At 46.5% G+C, this 24,535-nt stretch overlaps 1 protein-coding gene across 26 annotated transcripts; it reads right to left on the reverse strand.

The window, feature by feature from the left end:
- Positions 1–66: 66 nt before the first annotated feature.
- ZNF672 (zinc finger protein 672) lies at positions 67–13,846 on the reverse strand. 26 transcript variants are annotated; one of them, XM_064279314.1, is made up of 5 exons: positions 8,213–9,271; positions 5,012–5,068; positions 4,796–4,874; positions 4,164–4,684; positions 67–2,588 (listed from the first exon to the last, which is right to left on the reverse strand). In XM_064279314.1, exon 5 carries the CDS (start codon positions 2,451–2,453, stop codon positions 1,044–1,046), a length of 1,410 nt encoding a protein of 469 aa, XP_064135384.1. In that variant the 5' UTR covers positions 2,454–2,588; positions 4,164–4,684; positions 4,796–4,874; positions 5,012–5,068; positions 8,213–9,271; the 3' UTR covers positions 67–1,043. The 26 variants fall into 26 exon arrangements, with proteins under 26 accessions (XP_064135384.1, XP_064135383.1, XP_064135391.1 ...); XM_064279313.1 differs by having other exon boundaries at positions 4,164–4,265; positions 4,597–4,684; positions 4,796–5,068; XM_064279321.1 differs by lacking the exon at positions 4,796–4,874 and having other exon boundaries at positions 4,164–4,265; positions 4,597–4,681; positions 8,213–9,270.
- Between the last annotated feature and the right edge of the window lie 10,689 nt (positions 13,847–24,535).

Here is a 24,535-nt window from a genome sequence, read left to right on the forward strand (position 1 = left end):
CTCTTAGACCACTTCAAAGTCTGTGGAGACCATCACCATCAAGTTTCACAAAGGAGGCTCTTGGCATCAGGAACCAAAACAAACAGTTCTTTATTTCACCAGCCATAAGCAAAAAGTTGTTAGCCAATTCCAGGGGATTTTCCATTCTGCCCTCTCCCCTTTGTGGAGCATGTTTCACCATGAACAGAGACCCTGGCTCCAAGCCTGATTTTGAAATAATATTCTGATGTTCTACCTGGCATTACCCAGCCTTGTGGACCTACTTGGTTTTGGCCTGGGGCCCAGGCAAATGTCAGCCTTCCCCCACCTGGCTGGAGGACACTGTCCTGAGATAGGCATTGCCAGTTTGAAACCATGAGGCCTGGCTCAAAGGACAGGTGGGTAGCCATGCTGAAGGGCACCTGCCCACCTTCATACTGGTGGGCCACCTCCGCCAGGCACCAGCTTGGGTGCTTCTGATGCGAAGTCCTTCACTGAAGTGAGCTCACTCTCTGCCTCCAAGATTCCCACCTTGACAGCCCACCTGTCTCTCAAACTGAGGGAGAAAGTAGCAGAGACTAAAAGTCACGTGAAACTGACAAGACCACAGGGTGCTGGGATTTGATCCTGGAATTTGATCCTGGAGCCACACCTGTGACCATTAGCAGGAGAAACAGCAGCCAAAGAAGCAGGGTAAGGAGAGGCAGTGGAGATGTAGGTTGGAATAAGGAGATGGAGCAAGAAAAGACGGCACATGATAAGAAATCAGGACACGAGAGAGCACCGTAGCAATGGGCCACATCAGTCCTGAGCCCTCTTGCATGTTTGGGATCTGAGAGATTTTCCCTGATTCCTTGCACCTACACTTCAGAGAAAGAGAAGCAGGGCCATGAAGACTGAGAGCAGAAGAGAGCTAACAGGAAGGCCAGGTGAAGAGCAATCAACAGAGATGGAAAGAAAGGCAGCAGGCCATCCCATTTTTCCCCAAACCCTGGTCAGCGAGTTCCCCCAATGTCCCTAGTGACAGTTGCAGGTGCTTATCCAGTGCCCTCGAGAGAAGCGTCTTAGCAGTTCTGCCCCAACTGGGACACAAGGAGCCCCTGGTTTTCCTGTCCAGCCTCCTCTGTAAAGACGAGGGGAGCGCCAGCGGAGCTGAACTCCGCGGCGGCCTTGGCAGCGGCGGCCTTGGCAGCAGCGGCGCGGGCGCGCGTATGGGCCCGCTGGTGCTGTGACAGTGAGCGGCTGTGGCTAAAGCACTTTCCACACTCAGCACACTCGGCTGGTCGCTCGCCCAGGTGCGTCTTGCGATGCAGCGCCAGCTTGGAGCCTACGCTGAAGGCTTTGCCGCACTCCGGGCACTTGTGCGGCTTGTGGCCAGCGTGGTTGCGCCGATGCACGTTGAGGTTGGACACGCACGTGAAGCGCTTGCCACACAGCTCGCAGCGGTAGGGCTTCTCACCAGTGTGCGTGCGCCGGTGCTTGGTGAGGTCTGAGCGGTCGCTGAAGCGGCGGCCACACTCAGGACATGGGTAGGGCCTTTCGCCCGTGTGGATGCGTTGATGTACCACCAAGTCGGAGCGCTGCCCAAAGCCCTTTCCGCAAGTGGCGCACGCGTGCGGGCGCTCGCCCTGGTGGCTGCGCCGGTGGCGCAGCAGCGTGGAACTCTCACTGAAGCAGCGCCCGCAGTCGCTGCACGCGTATGGCTTCTCGCCCGTGTGTGTACGCTGGTGGCGCACCAGCGTGGCACTCTCCAAGAAACCCTTGCCACACTCGGGGCACTTGAAGGGCTTCTCGCCCGAGTGCGTTTGCAGGTGCCGCGTCAGCGTCGAGCTCTTGCTGAAGCTCTTGCCGCACACGCCGCACTGGTGAGCGTCGGGAGCGCGCGGCTGCCCGCCCGCGGGGTTGTCGGGGCTCCGGGCCGCGTGGACGCGCGCGTGGCTCCGAAGCCCTGCGCCGCTACGGAAGGCCCGCGGACACTGTGCGCAGCGGTGCGGCTTGTTCGCGAGAGCGGTAGATGCCCCCTGCGGGTGCGCCCGAGCCTGATGGAAGCGCAGGGCGCTCTCGCGGAAGGCGCGGGCGCACAGAGGGCAGCGTCGAGGCCGCTCAGGTGGGTGCCAGCGGCGCCGGTGCAGCAGCAGCGCTGGGAGGTGTGGGAAGCGGCGGCCGCAGGCTCGACAGGGGCAGGCGCGGTTACGCCGCCGGTGCGCGCCCTGATGCAGGTCGAGACGGCCGCTGTGGCGGAAGCTTTGGCCGCATTCGCTGCAAATATACAACGTCTCGCCGGCGTGAGCGCGCCTGTGCGCGCGGAGGTCGGAGGCCCGGGTACAGCGCTCTCCGCACTCCAGGCAGCGGAAGCGGCCGTCGCCACCATGGGTTCGCTCGTGTCTCATGAGCACGGAGCTATAGCAGAAACTCTTGCCGCACTCGCTGCACGTGTAAGGCTTCTCCGCCGCCGCCCCTGATGCTGCTAACATGGCGACGACCTGGTGTCCGCGGGGGTGCACGATGGGGGCCCGGCTGACAGGGAAGCTTGCAGCTCAAGCTTTGGGGTTCGCCTCCTCGGGCTGCTGGTTATTTTCAGTTTTCTAACGGCCTGGAAAGGGAGTGGTCTAGGAGGGAAAAGGGGGAGGCCTCAAAAGCCGGTCTGTGGATTCCTGGGTTCTTTCTCCCATGGGCAGACACTGTTTCAGAGGCAGGCAGCCGCCAGGTTCGCCATGCCCTGTGAGCCCTGCGGGGAGAAGGTCACCGTGGGCCCCGGCAACAACTATGCAAATGGAGAGTGGGATGGGGGACATTTCAGCCAGGCCATCTTCCAGCTCCCTTCTCCAAGGGAAAAGCCATGGGAGGTCCCAGAAATACGGAGCTGGGAATCCTTGTGCCACCCCTAAGGGCAAGAGGAACAGACTGTCTCTGGAGAACAGTTTCCATCCAGCAGCAGGAGCCATTAACACTGCTGGGAGGACGACTGCCCAGCCTGTTTTCTGTCCTTAGACATGGGAACCAGGGCCTGGGGATGCATTAGGAAACCACTAAGGAGAAATGGGGCTACAAGAAAGCCCCTATGCCCAGACCACACCAACACCTTCCTACAAAACCCAGGTTTCCTGAGTCACCAAAATGAGCCCAGCCTGGCCTTGGCTGGAAGGGCAACAAGGGCAATGAAGTGAAGCACACATAGGTCGAGCAGCAGCTTAGGCAAAAGGCTCAGACCCTGACCATTACTGGAAGGGGTACCGGAAGGGGCTGGGACCTGGGCAAAGGAGGATATCTTGAACCCCAAAACATTGCTCCTTGGCTTCGGACCAAAGCAGAAACCATTGCTGTTGAGTCGATTTTAACTCATAGCAACCCTATTGGATAGAGTAGAACTGCCCCATAAGGTTTCCAAGGAGCAGTTGGTGGATTCCAACTTCTGACATTTTGGTTAGCAATCGAGCTCTTAACCACTGAGCCACCAGGGCTTCTGGCGTTGGACTGTACCCAATAGATAATTACCCCACACCAGTACACAGCCCCAAAGTTCCTTAACCCAGCCTTGAGAAAGCAACTCAGGATAAAGCCAGGGAAATGGGTGAGAAGGAAGCATGGAAAATTCACAAAGAATATTATCAGAGATTGATTCCATGAAGTGCTTTTCAGTTTTTGGGAGTAATGAAAGGGGCATCCCCTTCTAATCTGCTGAATATTCAGACTTTCTACTGTTCCAGCCCTAGGAATCTTTAGACAGGAGTAGGAGAGAAGCTCCTCTATGGGGACCAAATCTGCTCTTTCCTGTTTATCTCAAATACTTATCACAAATCCTTTTGACAGGTTGCTCCAGGCAGCTGTCTGGAAGCCAGGCCAGCTGTGTCTTGCTGGACAGAATTTCCTATGCCCTCAAGTGAGAGCACAAATGTGGCCGCCCTTCTCACCCTGGTTGTTTCCATCAAGGCCTCACAGATCTGTCCCGCCCAATTCAATGGAACATTGGAGATCAAGTATAGTCGCTAGTTCAGTGTAACGCCGTGTTACCCAACAGATCAGGGAGAGGAAGCAAAACATAACATGGTCAGCAGCCATTTTCTCATTAGCAGATGGAAATCAATCATAAATACTCAGAGCTTTGGTTAAAACACTCCATAGGTGGGGTCCTTGTCTTTTGGATGCCAAAAGGGTCAACTAAAATATCCTTGAAAACCACAAACCTGCAGGGGTGAGGTCGGGAGCTTCTGCTCCCCTCCACCCTGGGCAGGAGTGGCTGCAACAGGATGTGCTCCTCATGCCTCTTAGGTGGGATGTGCTGTGCCCTGCAGGGGGTGAAGGAAGAAGGAAAATGTGAATGCAAACAGCAGAGGGAACAGAGGCAGGGGAGAAAGAAGAGGGAAAGCTTTCCAGGAAGAGAGTTTTTTAAAGGGACATTTTCTAATATAAAAAAAAACTAGCAAGAACTGTATCATGAATCAGTCACCTTCATCTATCTACCATTTTGCCCATTCTTGTTTCATCTAAAAATCACTTCCTTTCCCTTCCTGCTCCCCCACCCTTTTGTTTGGAGTACTTTAAATCCCAGACATCTTATTCAAGGACGATGAGTTCTAAGCAAAATCTAAAAGCAGAGACTGAAGCTCTTCTGCAGACCTGCGAAGTCCCTTGGTTCCTCCAGGGAGATGTTTCGGCCTGGACACTTGCATTGCTGATTCTAGCTGCACGTGAGGTCATTCTACTGCTGCAAGACAGCTTCAGTTAAAAGAAATGTTTGCCCTCATGTGAATAAAACCCCTGGAGACTCAGTGGCTTCCCAAAGAGAGCAATGCTCAAGCCTTGGTGAGTGCTCTACCTCATCTGGGGAAGGCGGGTCTCCGGGAGCCATGGCACCTCAGGCTGTTTCTGAGAGCCCCCCTTCTCCCAGGCCACTGCTAGAAAGTGAAACAAACACACAAAAACACCCACACATAAATGGTATATAAATAGTGATACCATTTCTCCCTATTGTGGATGTGGACTAATAGAGATCCTGATCTGTGGTGCACGTTCTTGAGTCTCTTTTCCGTACCTCACCCCATGTTGGTGTTTGCTCCGGGAGAAAGAGGTCTGTGCCCAGGGAGGAAACCTGAAAGAAAAAAAATTTAAGATATTACTGTGCCAAAAAAGAACAATTTCTAGATTGTCGTAACCACCATTTTACTAATTGTGACTTTTGAAGTTATTATACTATCAATTTTTTTATTTAAAAAACAAGGATAAGGAAGGCTGGTGAAAAATTCTAATACTTTTAGTATTTTAGTACTTTTCAAGCATTTAATACTTACACATATAGCTAATAAAATATAGGTACTAGGAAGATAATCTAATGGAAAACATTTAACATTCACAATAAAGATAAAGGTTCTGAGTTTCATGTATCAGTTTATTTTTGTTGTTTCTTACTCAGTAGATACTGTAGGTATTTCCTACCATTTCTAATTGATCACAAATTACAAATCAGAAGTGTTGGGGGAATGGTCTGCCTCTAAGCCTCCCGTTGGGCTGCCCAAGTAAAGGCCTTGGGCCCAGAGCACTCTTTGATAAGTAGGCTGGGAATTGAGTCACCTTCTCTCTCCCACTTCCTTCTCCTTAACGGAGAAGTCTTTCCCATTTTGGGCACAGTAACTTTCTGGTTTTTGCTCATGCATGGGCACTCCTACATCTGTTCCCAGCAGGGAGCAGATGAGGTCTGCTGCACCAGAGGGGTGTACTGTGTACGCAGGACATCTGCCCTGCACCAGCCCTATGTGGGGGGGTGGGGGGGGGATCCAGCTGGCCACAGGAGATCAGTTCCCACTAGTAAAGCTGGCCTTGCTCTATCTCTTTTCTGTGAGTAAAGCATTTACCTATGCACTAATAGTGTGTGTGTGGCCTTTGTCTTTTGTGGGCAACTCAAACCCTGGTACAAGGAATACTGGGATTAATCAGGATTTAGTTTTTTTTTTTTTTTTGTAGTAGGGTCACTATAAGTTGGAATTGATGGCAATGGGTTTGGTTTTAGTACATTCACTAGCAATCTACTGTGAGAGCATCACATTAGTTCTTTTTCTTCTGTGTTGTCTCCTTCAGTCAGAATAGAGAAAAACTTTTCTTCCCTGATTATTTGTTCTGCCAGCATTTCTGGGGTCGGATGATGGACCCCAGAAGGTCATAACTCACAACAGGCAAGTGACTGTCCCATGATCCCTCATTCTTGAAGCAAGAGTTGGGAGAAAACTGGTCTGGGCTGTGGGAGTGGGGCTGAGGGGAACTGCCCGGACTTGTGCTGTCTACTACAGTAGCCATGCGCCACTACAGTGATGACTGAGCACTTGCAACGTGGTGGTTCAAATTAAGATGGGCTGTAAGGGTCAAATACACTCTTGATTTCCAACAAAAAAGAATGAAAAAAAAAACACAAAATACCTCATTAATAACATTTTATGTTGATTATATGTTGAAATGATAATACAGAATTGTGGCTATACTCGGTTATTTAAAATGTCATTAAAATTCATTTCATCTGTTTTTAAGAAAACTTATAAGATTACAAATGTGGCCTGCATTATATTTCTATTGGACAGTGCTGGTCCAGATGGCCTTTCCAAATCCTGGAGCCAAGAACAAAAGGTGGCTTGTCCACCTCACAGTCCCTGGAGGGCTTTGCCTGCGAAGAGGTTGCTAACACCACCTGATTCTCAGATTCTCTATATCTAGGGTGGAGGGCTGTTCCCAGGTCTGCTCCAGGTCCACATGTTCTTCTGGAGAGTGGAAGTCTGTCTGTCTAGGAGACCTGGTTGGGACTTGGAGTTGCAATTAGTTCCGCCCTTTCTCTCACTGCTACTCACAGAGGATGAAAACATCCCACTTGTTGCTAGCATTGACAAATAACAACTCTCCAAGTGTTTCATGTGTATTTCTCCCTTTCATTATCCCAGTAGTCTATTATCCTTTACCCCATGTCACCTAAGGTTACCATGTGGGCAAGGAGCTTGTCCAAAGCCACCCAATTGTTGCAGACCAGTCCCAAGTCCTCCTTGGCTTCCTTTGGGGACAGGAGGAGGAGGAGAAGCCCAAGGGCAACTCCCCACCCCTTCCCACGGTGGCCCCAGCCGGCCTGGCAGCAGCGGGGACAAGCCTGGTCTGGTATGGCTTGGTGGAAAGCCCTGGGAGGCCAGAGGATAAAGGGGTCAGAGGCCAGCTGGAGGGACCACTGCTTGGGGACCTGGGGCTCAGCATTAATCCTCTGCAACCCTGGCTTGAGAAACTGTTAAAAGGTGGGAGAGAGCTGGAGCGTGGGGGACAGACAATGGTAGTTGGCATCTAGGAGAGGTTTTTCTCTGTGAATCTAATGGCCTTTCCCAGTATCTTTACTCCCCACCCTACCCCAGCCCAAAAGGGGAGCTGAGAGTTTTCTCTAGGACTCTGACAATCCTAGATGCTGCTGAAATCGAGACCTGGGTAGAATTATCCACTCCCTGCTCTTACAGGGGAGGGTGGGGTGGAAAAGTTCATTTGAGTTCTGGAGCCTGCTTTGGGTTTCTCCCCTCTTCATTCAGGGCTCTGCTCAAATGTCCCCTCCTCAGGAAGGCCTCCCTGAGCATGCTGCCCCTGCCCCCCAACTTTATTCTAAATTAATCAGTGAAAGTAACAGGAAACAGCAACTCCCACCCACTGTGGAAAGGTTTTGGCTCCTTTTCTAGGAGGTCAGGGTGGGGTCACCAATGGAATCCAGAGCACCAAAATGGCCACTTTGTGATTCCTTTTCCCCTATAACAGAGGTAAGGTCCAGTACTTCAGATTTAGTCTGATGTGTTTAAGGAGCTGGTAGAAATAGAAATGACAGCTCTTTCCCATCCCAGGTCTGATCATGATCCAAATACATTCTTTCAAAAGTTTTGGCTTTATAAGGATTTTCGTATGAAATCTGAGAAGTGTGGAGAAGGTGTGTATGAAGGCGAGCAGAGAACATACTTAGTAGGGTAGTTTATCCTCTATGTCCTTTTGATGCATGGGCAAAACCGAAGCCCAGTGTGACCAGGAGCACCCCAGAACAGGAATGGGGGAAGGGACTGGGCCATTCCTGGGCCTAACAAGAAGGTGGGCACACATAAAACACTCAATACTTTTTGAAAATGATGTATTAATCTGGTACTCAAGTCTACCAAATGTTAGGTTCCTGGAGGAGAGGTCATCTTATCCTTCATACCCTAACCACTGCATACGAAGGACTGAAAATGCTTTGATTTACCAAATCAGGACGGCAATCTGTGCAGGGGAACCAGAGGTCTTCTTCTGCCAATACTACTTGCGTGCCTTTGGACAGGGTACTTAGGGTGTCTGTCCCTCCTGCCTGGGAAAACTCAGTAAAGGGAAGCTATTACAATTATTTCTATAAAAAGTTAGAAGAACAGAATATTTGTCTGAGAACTAAGGTAGCTGAGTGCTTAGGATTTACTCTAAGAGCAGTCCCTCTGAAAAGGAATCCAGAATAAGGTGCTGGGCTCCTACTCTCAACCTAAAACATCCCAAATGTTCTGCGACCCCTTTTCAAACCTTTCCCAGAGCCCCGCAAGAATCCTCCTTCACACGATTAGAGCAACGTGGGCTTTCCATAGCCCCACCACTGGCAAACCGTGACTCCCGAGAGTAAGCAAGGAAGTTGGTTACTTGTTTTAATAGTTGGAGCCTGGTACTTGGCCGGTGCTGGGCAAAACTATTTGGAACGAGGAACGCCGCACCTAGGCAGGTCACCCCCCCTTCCCCTCTGCAGCGCTGCCGATCCCCGCGCACCTCACAGCGCATGTCACGAGTTGTTGGCCCGACTCTCCTTGGGCGAGCCTTTTCCTACCTCCGGGCCTACCACTGCCTCTTGTCCTTGGCACCAGCCCACCCCGAGGGCGAGACAGAGCACCAACAATACGGTGGAGATTGGAGTGGCGTCTAACGCGAACGGAACCCGGTGCCATGGCCGAGCCACTCGCTGCCCTTTTAATTCGGCCCAGCCTCTCGTGGCGCCTGCGTTCCCGATGTCGGCGTCTTGGGGGTTGCTGGCCCGGAAGGTCACTGGGGTGAGGGAGGCATAAATATGGAGGACAGGCAGAGGGCAAGGCCTGGGAGGAGGCCGCGCGGCTTCGGCCAATCGCTCGCTCCGCCACGCTTCCGCGTCACTTGTTGCCGGGACGGCGCTCCGGACAGCAGCAGAAACAAGCCGCCCGGAGGCTAAGGGGAGAAGACGGGCGACGGTGGGGAATCGCTGCCCCGAGCCACCCCAACCCTCCCGTTCCCTTCCCTCTCGCGGCGCCGGCAGCTAGCCGAGCTTGCCCCTCACCGGTCGCCGGCTGACTCCTCAGACACCGCGCGGCTCCCACTCGGCTGGCTCGCCGACCCCCGCCTCCCGAACTGCGGGGCTGGGGCAGGGGAGGAGGGGACAGAGAGAAGCCGGGAGGAAAGGGAAGGCGGAGCGAGCGGTCGCAGACTAGGGAGAGTAGGGGGGAGGAGGCTTTGAGCGTCCGGCGCCTCCGGATGGGGGGGGGGGCCACGCTCCAGGCTTCCTTCGCTACTACGGTGGCCAGTGGTCGGTCTTGAGCGGTGGCGCGTCACTGATTGCTGGGAAGACTGGGAGGCGACACACCGCTCCACTTACTGGTCCACCAAGCCGGCCAGGGCCAGAATCCTCGGAGGGGCGGGGCTAACAGGGTGAGCAAAGGGAGATTCTGCCCCGCCTCCAGCTTATTCCAAGGCCCCGCCCTCTTCCCAGGCGTAACCAATCCCCGCCTCTTCCTTTGTCCGCCTTCCAGCCCTGGTCTCGTCCGGTCCAATCAGAGGAAAGGGCGCTGATTTCAGCCTCACCCGCGTGCGTCCAGGAGTCATACTGGTCTAGCGGTACGCGGGCCATGTATGTGTGTTTCCTGTTGGGTATCCCCTCCGGTGCTGCCGCTGGGGTAGCCAACTCCCAAGTGCACCTGCCCAAGCCGTTCCAGTAGTAATTTAGTGAATACTTACCTGACTTGATATTATTCGGTTTAATCCTCACCACAGCCCTGCCACGGGGCATTTTCTGAAATATGAGACTTGCACAAGTAAATGACCCGCTCAAGGTCGCACTGCCAGCTGCCTCTTCAGGAGCTTTCTGGCTGATCTCCCTGTCCAAATGTTGAAACTCCAATGACTTCTTCCACTGGGAGGTACAGCTTGCGTTGTTTTCCAGAAATGCATTTGCACCCCTCTTTTGGGCCACCCATTACCACAATAGACTCTAGAGATGATCCTTGGGACCCTTCTTTACCTACTCTATCCTTACTTTAGAGGTCACTTTGTACCACACATCCTGCTACACATTCAGAGCTTGTACCCCATCGTTCTGCTCAGGGATTCCCTGTATCATTAGACACTTAGACCTCTCATTGACCTTCCGCCTGGTTCCTCCTGGCACGCCCTTACCCTCTTCTCTGTTTTAATTCCACCCATTCTTAAAGGCTCAGTCAAATGGCAACTTGATACACCTATGCCAGAACACCCTTCTCTAACCTCAATTCTGGACACATCTATGTTGCAATGGAGCCCCCTGTATGTTATGTTATAGTCGGACATACGGTTGCACAGTTTAAGAGACGGGCCTTGTCTTATTCATAAATGATCCCCTGAACACCAGCACAACACCTGCACATCACAGATGTTCAATGAATGTTTGCTGACCAGCATATGACAACATGGTGTAAGGAGGACAGGTCTGGCAGCAGTAGGCAAGGAAGGAAAAATGGACATACAGGATGCAGGTCTAGGTTGATGAGAGCTTGAACCAGGAAGGTATAGAGATGGGAAATGTAGAAAAAGTTCCTGAAGTATTGTCTTAGGCTGGGTTCTCTAGAGAAGCAAAACCAGTAAAGCTTATAAATATATATATAGAGAGAGAGACTTATATCAAGGAAACGCCTCACACAATCGTACAGGCTAAAACGTCCCAAGTCTGTGTATCAAGATAGAGGCTTCTTTCAATTCACGTAGCTGCAGGGGCTGGCGAACCCAAGATTGGTAGGTTGGAGAGTGGGACTCCCATCCCTGGGCTGTGAAGATCCAAGAATTCCAAGATCTGTGATAAGCTGATAGCTCAAGTCCCAAGAGCCAGAGGTCAGACAAACAGGAGGCAGCCACAGGATCCAGAATGAGCAAAAAAGCCAAAACATCTGCTTATATTTGGATGCAGGCCACACCCCCAAGGAAACTCCCTTTCAACTGATTGGCTACTCAAAGCGGATTCAATCATGGGAGTGATCACATATAAACACTGAGAATCATGGCCCAGCCAAGTTAACACACGATCTTAACAATCACAGTCCATCCCTTGCCAACTTGGCACATGTACACATCTCCTGAAACCATACATAATCTCTGAATAAAGACTATTATGAAGTCATACTTGCACCTAACATGATACAACTAACATGCATACAACTGAAAACACCCTAGCCCTGTTTACATTTTTTATAAGTGAAGAAAACAAAAATAGTTGATGCACACATACAAAGCAGAAACACTCCTAACAACTACAGTCCTTGTTTCTGCAACTGGTCATGTGGACATAAATGGCATTTAGAACTACCTTCTTCCACCTCCCATTCCATATTCCCTTTGGCCTCAGCAAGCATCTCAGCTGGTCGTGGTTCTTTGCCTGGTGGGGTGACCCAAACCATTCCTGAAGGGTCTGGGTCATTAGTAATCATGTTGGAATTGGGTTGCTCTAGTTTTCCATTGACTTTAATCACAAGGCATGGTAGTACTGAGATGCTGTAAGCAATCTCTTGCATTCCAGACATACTCTTCCTCCATTATGTAACATAAATCCAATTTCCTCTTGGTAATCGGGATCAATCACACCAGCCAGTATGGTAACTCCCTTCCTTACCTGTTGATCCAGAGGCATAAGGAGCCCAAAGTGGCCAGGTGGCATTCTTAGCTTTCAGTTCAATGGAATCAGTGATGTGTCTCCAGGTGGGAGCATTCCTCCCTTTGGAACTAAGACCTTTAGACCTGCAGAGCATAAGATCATGGGGACAGGAAGCAAAAATCTTGGGAGTGGGCCACTAGGGGTAATAGTGGGTGGTGCCATTTCCATTTCCATCCCTTGATTCCTGTACCCATGAATCCTGGCTATGTCAGAAACAGCACCATATATCGGACACAGGTTTAGAGCACATACAGCCTCCTGGAGAACACCGCTTCAACCCTGCAAGGTATTGCCACCTCGCTTGTGCCGTAACTGTGTCTTTAGAAGGCCAGTCTGTCATTCTACTAAGCCAGCTGCTTCAGGATGATGAGGAACATGGTAAGACCAGTAAATTCCATGACCATGGGCCCACTGCTGCACTTCATTTGCTGTGAAGTGAGTCCTTTGATCTGAGGCAATGCTGTGTGGGATACCATGATGGTGGATAAGGCATTCTGTAAGTCCATGGATGGTAGTTTTGACAGAAGCAGTGCACGAAGGGAAGGCAAATCCATATCCAGAGTAAGTGTCTATTACCACCCACCGCCATCGAGTCAATTCCAACTCATAGTGACCCTACAGGACAGAGTAGAACTGCCCCACAGAGTTTCCAAGGAGCGCCTGGTGGATTTGAACTGCCAACCTCTTGGTTAACAGCCATAGCAGTTAACCACTACGCCACCAGGGTTTCCACGCCTATTCCAGTAAGGATAAAATGCTGCCCTTTCCATGATGGAAGTGGTCCAATGTAATCAACTTGCCACCACGTTGCTGGCTGATCTCCTCAAGGGATAGTGCCATATAGGGCACTCAGTGTTGGCCTCTGCTGCTGGCAGACTGGGCACTCATCAGTGGCTGTAGTCAAGTCAGCCTTGGTGAGTGGAAGTCCATGTTGCTGAGCCCATGCATAACCTCCATCCCTGCCACCACGGCCACTTTGTTCATAAGCCCGTTGAGCAGTGAGCTGAGGAAAGAGGATGACTGGCTTCACCTCCACTCAGAATCTGGAGAGTGTGGCCAATACCTACAGTCTGGAGGGCAGGGCCATTGTGTAAATTGTTTCAGAGAACAGAAGATTATTTTCAAAGCCTTGAGAGCTAATGTAATGTGTTCTGCTGACTTTCTTGGTGCTTGTTATCCCTTCTTTTCTTCCAGTTTCTCCCATTTGTAATGGAAATGTCTAGCTTGCGCCTGTTCCGCCATTGTACCTTTGGAAGCAGATAACTTGTATTTTAGATTTCACAGATGAATTTTTGGATTTTGCATTGGAGTTAAGACTTTTGCTATGATATGATGGAGTGAATGTTTTGCATGTTGCAAGGATTTGATTTTTGGGGGGTCAAAGTGTGGAATGTCATGGATTGAATTATGCCCCCCCCCCAAAAAAAACGTGTGCATCAACATGTCTGGGTCATGATTCCTAGTATTGTGTGGTTGTCCTCCATTCCGTGATTGTAATTTTATGTTAAAGATTAGGGTGGGATTGTAACACCCTTACTAAGGTCACATCCCTGATGCAATGTAGCTTCCCTGAGGTGTAGCCTGTACCACCTTTTATCTTACAAGACATAAAAGGAAAGGGAAGCAAGCAGAGAGTTGCGGACCTCATACCACCAAGAAAGCAGCTCCGGGAGCAGAGCGTGTCCTTTGGTTCTGGGGTCCCTGTACTAAAGAAGCTCCTTGACCAGGGGAAGATTGATTACAAAGACCTTCCTCCAGAGCCGACAGAGAGAGAAAGCCATCCCTTGCAGCTGACACCCTGAATTTGGATTTGTAACCTACCAGACTGTGAGAGAATAAACTTCTTTGTTAAAGCCATCCGCTTGTGGTATTTCTGTTATAGCAGCACTAGATGACTAAGACAAGTGTTGTATATATATATTTCTAAATTGTAATGTACCATACACAGGTAAGGTACTGTGGTACCTATGAGTTGGAATCAGCGGGTTTGGTTTTTTTTTTTTTTTTTTTGGTATGTAGGGGATATTATGTTGAGGATAATTCCAAAGTCCTTCAAGCCAGAAAAATGGCACTAATTAGGACATTTCTGAATTCTCTGCTCAGTATTAATGCCCTGTTTTTAAGGGACACTAACACACTTGGGGCTCTGGTGGTGCACTGGTTAAGTGTTTGGCTGCTAACCAAAAGGTCGGCAGTTCGAATCCACCAGCAACCCCTTGGGAACTCTACTCTGTCCTACAGGGTCACTATGAGTTGGAATCAACTCAACGGCAATGTTTTTTTTTTAACACACTTGGCGATTTCCAGAGGAGTGACTGTTGTTCTTAGGTACCGCTGGGTGATTTCAACTCATAGTGATCCCATATGACAGAGTAGAACTGCCCCAAAGGGTTTTCTATGCTGTAATCTTTAAGGTAGCAGATCACCAGATCTTTCTTCCATGGAGCCACCGAGGGATTTGAACCCCCAACCTTTCAGTTAGCAGCTGAGCACTTAACTGTTGTGCCACCAGGGTTCCTTGAGTAACTAAAAAAACAAAACCATTGCCATCGAGTCAATTTTGACTCATAATGACCCTATAGGACAGAGTAGAATTGTCCCATATGGTTTCTAAGGCTGTAATCTTTACCAAAGCAGACTGCCATATCTTTCTCCCACAGAGCACATGATGGGTTCGAACTGCTGACCTTTCCGTTAGCAGCACCAGGGGTCCTTTGAGGAGTAACTAGGATGGTTATAAATATGTCACATATTTGAAGGGGCTGAGGATATTTAGGTTGGAAAAGAGAAACCTGCACATGATGGCTACACACAAATTTTGACAAACGTGAAAGAAGGCTGCATTCTTTTGTTGCTATGAAGTGAAGAGCAATGGAGAGAAAATACAGGAAGGCAGATTTTTCATTTGTTTCAACAGAGGAAAAGTTTTTCTTATGGAGTCATCACAATGGGACACAATAATTGGAAGAGAAATACTCAGTGTAGTGAAAGTTAGGTCATAGATAAGTTATATGCATATTTGTCATAAATATGTCAAAAATATTAAATACTTGTTATATTTATGTCATAGATATTAAAAATATTTATCAGATCCAAATGGTTTTCTTTCCCTACAAACTTACAACAGTAAACGACAATTCCCACTGATTTGATAAATATTCAAGATATTTATGGAGGGTCTACTATATGTCAGGTGGTGTTGGAGACAAAATGGAGACTGAACCCTTTGAAGACATGCTGTGGGAGGACACACCCATCCCATCATGTGCCAAATATAAAGCAATATAAAGGTAGTAATGGGAAGAACAGGATAATTCTACCATAGGTAAATCGGTGAACTTCATTGATTCAACACGCAGTCAAGATATTTTGTCAGGGTCAGCAGGTGGTGGCAAAGATTTCCACACCTTTGGAGCACCCATGTAAGTACTGGGATTGGGTTGGGGCAGAGGGATTTGGATAAACAAGAGAGGAATGGGGGTTCTCTTATTCTAGACTAAGAACAAAATATGAGTAGAGGAGTTTCAGAGTCTTGTCTTTTCTCCTGCAGAGAAAAATGGGGCAGGACAGAAGTCCTAGGAAGTGGAGGTGGGTTGAGATTTTGGGTGAGGAAACTCAAAGAGGCTTGGGCCAGATCAAGGAATCCCTCCCTTCCACAAGCCTTTAGTAAGGGTCCACTATGAGACTGCATCTGACTGGGTAATGGGAATATAGAGGGGATAAAAACACATGCCAGTCATGTACCCTTTCATATGGTAAGAGAACCTATGCCACACCCAAAAGTTTGGGCTTCCCTCATTGGGCAGGGGAGGAGCCACAGTGGATTAGGGTTTGTAAAGACTAGGAGGTTAGAGGTGAAAAGGTAAAGTTATGGGAGTGTATGACATTTCCCAGAGAGGGAAGAACCCTAGATCACCAGTTGTCAAGGGGAGGCAGATGCAGAAAACGCAAGCAGTAAAGGTTCTAGGGGAGGAGGAGGGCCAAGTCTTCAACCCCACATGAGGAAGTGGGGGACAGTGCTCAATGCTAGATTAAGTCAAAAGGCACTAAGATAGCATCAAGACCACTGTATTTGGCCAGAGGTTACTGCCAGTGGTTTAAGAGAGATACAAACAGAAAGTAAAATTGGAGAATATTGGTTGTGGGCATGTACAGCAAGCACATGCTTTACATTGCAATTGAGGGGCAACTAAAGACACATAAGTAGGGCTAGGGGTTTAGATCACCACTTGTCTGTCAGTTTGTCATACTGTGGTGGCTTGTGTGTTGCTTGTGTGATGCTGGAAGCTATGCTAACGGTATTTCAAATAACAGTTGGGTCACCCATTGTGGACAGGTTTCAGTGGCGCTTCCAGACTAAGACAGACTAGGAAGGAGGACCTGGTGATCAGCTTCTGAAAACAGTTGGCCGATGAAAACCTTATGGATAAAAAAGGAACACTGTATGATATAGGGCTGGAAGATGAGCCTCTCAGGTTGGAACCAAACCAAACCAAACCCACTGCTGTCGAGTCGATTCCACCTCATAGTTACCCTATAGCACAGAGCAGAGCTGGCCCAGAGAATTTCCAAGGCTGTAAATCTTTACAGAAGCAGTCTCCCACATCTTCATCCTATGCAGCAGCTGGTGATTTTGAACCACCAACATTTTGGTTAGCAGCTAAGTGCTAACCAGGGCTCCTTTAGGTTGGAAGGCACTCAAAATATGATTATGGGAGAGCTGCCAAAGCAGAGTCAACCTTAATGATGTGAATGGAGTAAAGCTTTCAAAATCTTCATTTGCTGATGTGGCGTGACTCAAAATGAGAAGAAACACCTGCAAACATTGGTTAGTAATTGAAAATGGTTTGTATGAAATATGAATCAAAGGAAACTGAAAGTTGTGAAAAATGAAATGGAATGCTGGAAAATTGATATCATAGGTATTAGTGAGTGGAAATGGACCAATAGTGCCCATTTTAACTGGACAATCACATGGTCTACTACACCTGGAATGACAAATTGAAGAGGAATGGTATTCCATTCATTGTCAAAAAGCACATTTCAAGATCTATCCTGAAGTACAATGCTGTCAGTTATAGGATAATATCCATATGCTTACAAGGACAACCAGTTAATATGACTATAATTCAAATTTATATACCAACCACTAATGCCAAAGATGAGGAAATTGAAGAATTTTAACAACTTCTGCAGTCTGAAATTGATCAAACATACCATCAAGGTGTATTGATAATTTCTGATGATTGGAATGCAAAAGTTGGAAACAAAGAAGAAGGATCAGTTGTTGGAAAATACGGCCTCAGTGACAGAAACAACACCGGAGATCACATGATAGAATTCTGCAAGACCAAGGACTTATTCATTGGAACATAAACGACTATACACATGGACCTCTCTGGATGGAATACAAAGGAATCAAATTACTACATCTGTGGAAGGAGACAATGGAAAAGCTCAATATCATCAGTCAGGGCAAGGCCAGGGACTGACTATACAACAGACCACCAATTGCTCATATGCAAATTCAAGCTGAAGCTGATGAAAATTAAAACAAGTACACGAGAACCAAAGTACGGCCTTGAGTTTATCCCACCTGAATTTAGAGACCATATCAAGAACAGATTTTACACATTGCATACAAATGACAAAAGACCAGAAGAGTTTGGGATCACATCAAGGACATCATACATGGAGAAAGCAAAAGGTCATTGAAAAAACAGGAAAGAGAAGAGACCAAAATTGATGTCAGAGAGACTTTGAAACTTGCTCTTTAAAGTAGAATAGCTAAAGTGAACGAAAGAAATGATGCAGTAAAAGAGCCGAACAGAAGATTTCAAAGGGCGGCTTGAGAAGATGAAATAAGGTATAATGAAATGTACAAAGACCTGGAGTCAGAAAACCCGAAGCAAAGAAAACACTTGGCATTACTCAAGGTGAAAGAAGTGGGGAAAAAATTCAAGCCTTGAGTTGCAATAGTGAAGGATTCTATGTGCAAAATCTACCACGTGTCTGTCGGTTTGTCATGCTGTGGTGGCTTGTGTGTTGTTGTGATACTGGAAGCTTTGCCACCGGTATTTCAAATACCAGAAGGGTCATCCTTGGTGGACAAGTTTCAGCTGAGCTTCTAGACTAAGGCAGATTAGGAAGAAGGACCCAGCAGTCTACTTCTGAAAAAACTGGCCAGTGAAAACCTTCTGAATAGCAACAAAACATTGTCTGATACAGTGCTGGAAGATGAGCCCCTCAGGTTGGAAGGCACTCAAAGTATGACTGGGAAGAGCTGCCTCCTTAAAGTAGAGTCAACCTTAATGACGTGAATGGAGTAAAGCTTTTGGGACCTTTATTTGCTGCTGTGGCACGACTCAAAATGAGAAGAGACAGCTGCAAACATCCATTAATAATCAGAGCATGGAATGTATGAAGTATGAATCTAGTAAAATTGGAAGTTGTCAAAAACGAAACATCAATATCCTAGGTATTAATGATCTGAAATGGACTGGTATTGGCCATTTTGAATCAGACAATCATATGGTCTACTATGCTGGGGATGACAAATTGAAGAGGAATGGTGGTGTGTTTACACTCAAAAAGAATATTTCAAGATTTGATCCTGAGCTACAATGCTGTTAGTGATAGGATAATATCCTTTGCCTACAAAGAAAACCAGTTAAAACTACTATTATTCAAATTTAGGCACCAACCACTAAGTCCAAAGATGAAGATATTGAAGAATTTCCCAACTTCTACAGTCTGAAATTGATCAAACATGCAATCGAGATGCATTGACAATTACTGGCAATTGGAATGGAAAAGTTGAAAACAAAGAAGATGGACTGAGAGTTGGAAAATATGGCTGTGGTGACAGAAATGACACTGAAGATCACATGATAGAATTTTGTAAGACCAACGACTTCTTCATTGCAAGTACTTTTCTTGACACATGGACCTTGCCAGATGCAATACAAAGGAATCAAATTGACTGCATCTGTGGAAACAGACGATGGAAAAGCTCAGTACCATCAGTCAGACAAGGCCAGGGGCAGACTGCGGAAAGACCATCAACTGCTCACATGCAAGTTCAAATTGAAGCTGGAGAAAATTAGAACAAGTCCACAAGAGCCAAAGTATGACCTTGAGTATATCGAACCTGAATTTAGAGACCAACTCAAAAACAGATTTGATGCATTGAACATTAATGATCAAAAAGGAGATGAATTCTGGAATGACATCCAGGATATAATACATGAAGAAATCAAGAAGTTATTAAAAAGACAGGAAAGAAAGAAAAGACCAAAACAGATATCAGAAGAGACTCTAAAAAGTTGCTATTGAATGTAGAGTAGCTAAAGTGAAAGGAAAAAATGATGAAGTAAAAGAGCTGAACAGAAGATTTCAAAGGGGAGCTTGAGGAGACAAAGTATTATAATGACAACTCAACTGTAAAATGAAGTTGGAAATTAACTCAATTGGCTGTTGTGAGGATCAAATGAATGATATAAATCACTCGGAACAATATCTAGCACAAGGTAAACACTGCATAAGTGTTTGCTGTTTTTATTATTAAATTTGTTGAGCAACAGATTTAACAAGGATAGAAATAATTCAGGATCTTTCGTAATACAAGCTGTCCCATACATTAACATTTATTAGTAGATTTTATGTTATACGTTATTGGAACAAAATGTCAACCGAATTAAAAAAAAAGTTTTATTGAGGTATGATTGACATACAGTGAATTAACTGCACATATTTAAAGTGTACAATCTGAAAAGTTTTAACATGTGTATATACCCATGAAATCCTCACTACAATCAAAATAGTGAACATATCTGCCACCCACAAGTTTCTGCACGCCACTCTGTAATCCCTTCCATCTGTACAAACACTAATCTGCTTTCTGTCACTATAATTAAGTAAACTAATATGTTTAATCAGCAACCGATAGTAGTCTTTATTAAATATTGTACTGATGGTTGAAAAAAAATTAAAGAACATAAAAAGGTGTTTCTAGTGGTAGAAATTTTTTTTTTAAGTTGCTTTTAAAATGATAAGGGTAATTTAGTGTACTTATGCAAGGAAATTAAGTCTCCAATAAAATTTTATGAAAATTTAGCTGTGAAATTGATTTGTCATACCATCTAGTAATTGATGGTGTTGGTAACACCTTTGTATAGCTTTCATATTTTTGTATTTCATTCATTAGCTTAGTCAACAGGAATTGGTTGCCTATTTGTACCAGGGACTGGGAGGTGGTACATCTGTGGCAGATCATTTAGACCTGTTCTGTTCAATACTGTAGCCACTGGTTACATATTGCTATTTAATTAATTAGTTCCTAAGTCCCACTGGCCACATTCTAAATGCTCAAGAGAGACACATAGTTAATGGCTACAGATATAGACATTTCTATCATTTGGAAACTCTATGGGGCAGTTCTGCTCTGTTCTACAGGGTCGCTATGAGTCGGAAACGACTCGATGGCAGTGGGTTTGGGTTTGGTTTATCATAGCTGAAGGAAACCCTGGTGGCATAGTGGTTAAGTGCTAAGGCTGCTAACCAAAGGGTCAGCAGTTCGAAACTGCCAGGCACTCCTTGGAAACTCTATGGGGCAGTTCTACTCTGTCCTACAGGGTCGCTATGAGTCGGAATCGACTCAATGGCACTGGGTTTGGTTTTTTGGTTTTGTTTATCACAGCTGAAAGCTCTATTAGACAGAGCTGATTTAGAAGAATCTTCAGGTGCATTACCTATGGCGGAAGTCAGGAGGTCTAAGCTAAAGCAGTGGCAAAGATTAACAGGAGGGGATAAATGTGAGATACTTAATGGGATGCAGAGTGATCAGAGGAGGATGTATTTAGGATGCCTTTTAGGTTTCTCCCTAGGGTAAATGGGTGGGTGGAAGAACTATTCACCAACATGGTAAATATAGAAGGAGCACGATTGAGAGAAAAGAGAATGAAATCAGATTTAGATCTAGTGAGTGCGAGATAACCATGGGACAGGACAGTGATGTCTGGGAGGCTATTAGATCTCAGGATGTGATCTGTGGGGAGTCTGGGTGGAGACAAAGCTCTAAGGAAGGAGCAGTAGTCCTGGCTAGGACCTGGAGCCATGCACTTAGTCCAGGACACTCAGGGAAGGTGGGCAGCATGACAGGTCAGAGGTTAACATCAGAGCCTAGGGAACACTGTCATTTAAGACAGGGTTTTCAAACTGTGGGTGGGTCATGAAATTAATGGACTAGGTCTCCAATAGCATTAAAAAATAGTATAGAAAATATTACTGTGCTTTGCATATAACAGAGCCTTGGTGGCACATCGGTTAGGAGCTCGGCTGCTAACCAAAAGGTTGGCAGTTCGAATCCACCAACAGCTCCTTGGAAACCCTATGGGACAGCGCTACTCTGTCCTATAGGGTCACTACGAATTGGAATCAACTCGATGGCGACAGGTTTGTTTTTTTGTTTTTTTTCATATAAGATGGGTAAAGACCTTTTCTTGAAACTTTTATTATGAATATATGTACACACATATGTGTGGGTTGCAAGGTAAAACATATTTCTTGGTTGTGGTCCATTAGTTTGAAGGTCACCAATTTACAAAATGAGCACCACAGACGATAAGCTACACGGAACTGGGATAATGTCCATTTTCTCATCATCACCTGAAAATTCTGGTACATAGTAAGCACTCGATAAACACAAACTGCAAGAAAGAATAAATCAGTGGGCCAGAAAAATAAGAAGAAACCCAGGAAAGAAGCCAAAGGATAAGAAATGAGAAGTAATCCAGTGTCAGATGTCAGTCATAGGCAAATATTGAGAGCATGGATGACCTTAAGATCATCTCTGCAATTTCAATGGGTTGGCAGGAATAAAAGCCAGACTGCAGAAGTATATGGAAGGTGAGGAACTAGAACTGAGACAAAAGTCACAGTGGAGAGGCATTTGTTTTATACTGAACATGAAAAAGTTCAATTATTATACGCCCAGAAGAGATTACATAGGAAAGACCTGATCTAAAACTGTACTGTCCAGTAAGTGAGCCGCTACCACATGTGGCTACTAAAATTAAACTAAGTAAAACCAAAAGTGTAGTTCCTTAATTATATTAGCTCCATTTCAAGTGCTCAATGGCTGCATGTGGTCGGTGATTACTGTATTGCAGAGGTGATACAGAATATATCCATTGTTCCATAAAGGTCTACTGAACAGTCTGTTTTAGAGCAGTTTTAATTTATGTATATGCCGGCTTCAGGGCCTTGTGTTCTGCAAAAGGTTTGGAATTTTCTACTAAAGCTTGGTGGTTCGAAGCAACCTAGCAGCACTGCACAAAGGCCTGGCAATCTGCTTCTTTAAAGATTACAGCCAAGAAAACCCTACGGAGCAGTTCTAAGACAGGGAACAAAGGCCCTGAGATCAGAGAGTGCCTGTTTGAGAAACAGCAAAAAGACTGGTGTCGTTAGAGGAGAAGAAAATAAAACAGAGATAGGCTATACTATCAGGGAGGTAATGGGGGTTGGGTGTGGAACCTAGGGACTTATTAAGACAAGGAACAGAGGGGCCCCCAAATCTGCAAACAAAGTAACAAGAAATGGGCCATGGCACAGAAACAAAGCCATTCCCCAGAACAATGGGGCAGGGTATCTAAAAATAGCCCACAAATTTCTTTAAAGTTGCCTTTCAGAAGCAGCTGGAGAAAACCAGCCCCAGCAGCATGCACAGAACATCCACCTGTGACTGATGTGTGACCTTGCACCAGGGCAGTGAGGGACTACAGCCCCAGCTGGGGAATCGAATCTGGGGAAGGACACCCCATTAAGTCCTGCTACAAATCCCAGAGGCCTCCGGGACAGAAACCATCTTGGAAAGCTGCTGCATGTGCACCTTAGTTAACATATCCCTGCCCGTGTTTGTGAATAAACATGAATCTTTTCCCACCCAAGAGCTTTTAAAAACTCAGGCCTGTCTTTTGTTCTGTGAGACAAGGGTAAGCATTGCTCTAGGCCCTCCTCCTCTCTGCTTGCAGGTCTCTTCAATACAGCTTTGCCCCTGTGGAAAACTCCATGTGCCTTACCTGCTCCTTCTTGACCAGTGAGAGGCAAGAACCTTATTCCAGTAACAGTCCTACTCTGTGACACATGGGGTAGCCATGAGTTGGAACAGATTCCATGACAACAGGTTTTGGTTTATGCTGGCTTCAATTAAACAAGCTTAGGTTAAACCAGTACACAGCTCCACCTGCTTGTACCTCATCCTACCCAAAACAGTATCCAAACCTAGCAGAAAAACTGTTGGAGGGTATTATAATCTATACATGATTAAATCAGATCTGGTCTCAGGCCAGTGGAGACATCATGGAGTCTGGACATTTTATGTATTCATGGTATTTTCCCATCAAATCCAATAAAGATACATGGTGACTCAGAGCTCAGGATTGCTAAAGATTGAATGCACAGGGAAAGGGATATGTGCCACCAGAGTAAGGATGATGTGTAAGGTGTTGGGTTACTGCAAAATAGGAAAGAGTGGAGATTCAGGCTTGGGTAGACAGATGTGAGTAGGAAGGGGTCATTACAGTGAAATTCCAGTCCTCCAAAACTAAACTGGCTGGTAGAGAACAAATAAATTATGTTTATGACTTCTATATATAATTTTCATGGTCTGTGTGGCACTGGAGTCCTGGTGTGCAGTGGTTAAGAGCTCAGCTGCTAATCAAAAAGGTTAGCAATTTGAATCTATCAACCACTCCTCTACTCTGTCCTATAGGGTCCCTATCGGGTGGCTATGTACTAGATGGCAACCAGGTTTTTGGTTTCATATGGCACTCTCTGTGAGTCGGAATCAACTTGATGGCAACGGGTTTAACATAAGGAATGTACTACAAGACTCATTATTACTCATCAGAGCTGTCTGCTTACACATGATTACTAAGGACCCTGCTGACTCACTAGAGAAAAGTCACTTCTAAAATTAAAAATAATACAGTATCCAATTTTATGGAAAAAAACTCTTTTAAAAAATCTACCTTTTAGAAGGAATATATTTGTCTCTATTCCTTAATTCTCCCCCCTCCCCCCTTTTTCTAATGTTACTCATGGGGCAAGGGGTCGGAGCGTGGTGATCCAAGGAACGAAGGATTCATTCCATTTGCCTTCTCTATCTTCCGGACAAACCTTATCTGGTTCAGAGGATTCTAGGCCTTTTGTAAAAATAAAGCGTCCAACCTTGAAGTCTTTGCCCTCAGTCCTGGCATTGCCTGGCCCAGGTCCTCCGCCCAGGTCGGGTCCTTAAGACTAAGAATCAGGTAATGACACACAAGGCCATGCAACAAAAAGAAATCCCTCCTCCTCGAAGGCTTTTGAGCACTGAGTGCATGTATTTAGTTCATGTTGACTACGTTTCCAATTAATATTCACAGTTTAATTGCTGACCCCACTGAAACGACTTTCAGCGTGTGAGGGCCTGCCTCGAGGAGCGGCAGCCTCCCGAGCCGCGGCAATGGCGCTGGCCAGAGGCCTCAAGGAGAGTTTACCCATCAGAGCTTACTAAGAGTCCCGCTGACTTCAATAGGGTAAGAAAAGTCACTTCAGGAAAACGTCCTTACTTCCCAACACCAGAACGTA

This window comes from Loxodonta africana, chromosome 2 (assembly GCF_030014295.1).
Source record: "Loxodonta africana isolate mLoxAfr1 chromosome 2, mLoxAfr1.hap2, whole genome shotgun sequence".
NCBI lineage: Eukaryota > Metazoa > Chordata > Mammalia > Proboscidea > Elephantidae > Loxodonta > Loxodonta africana.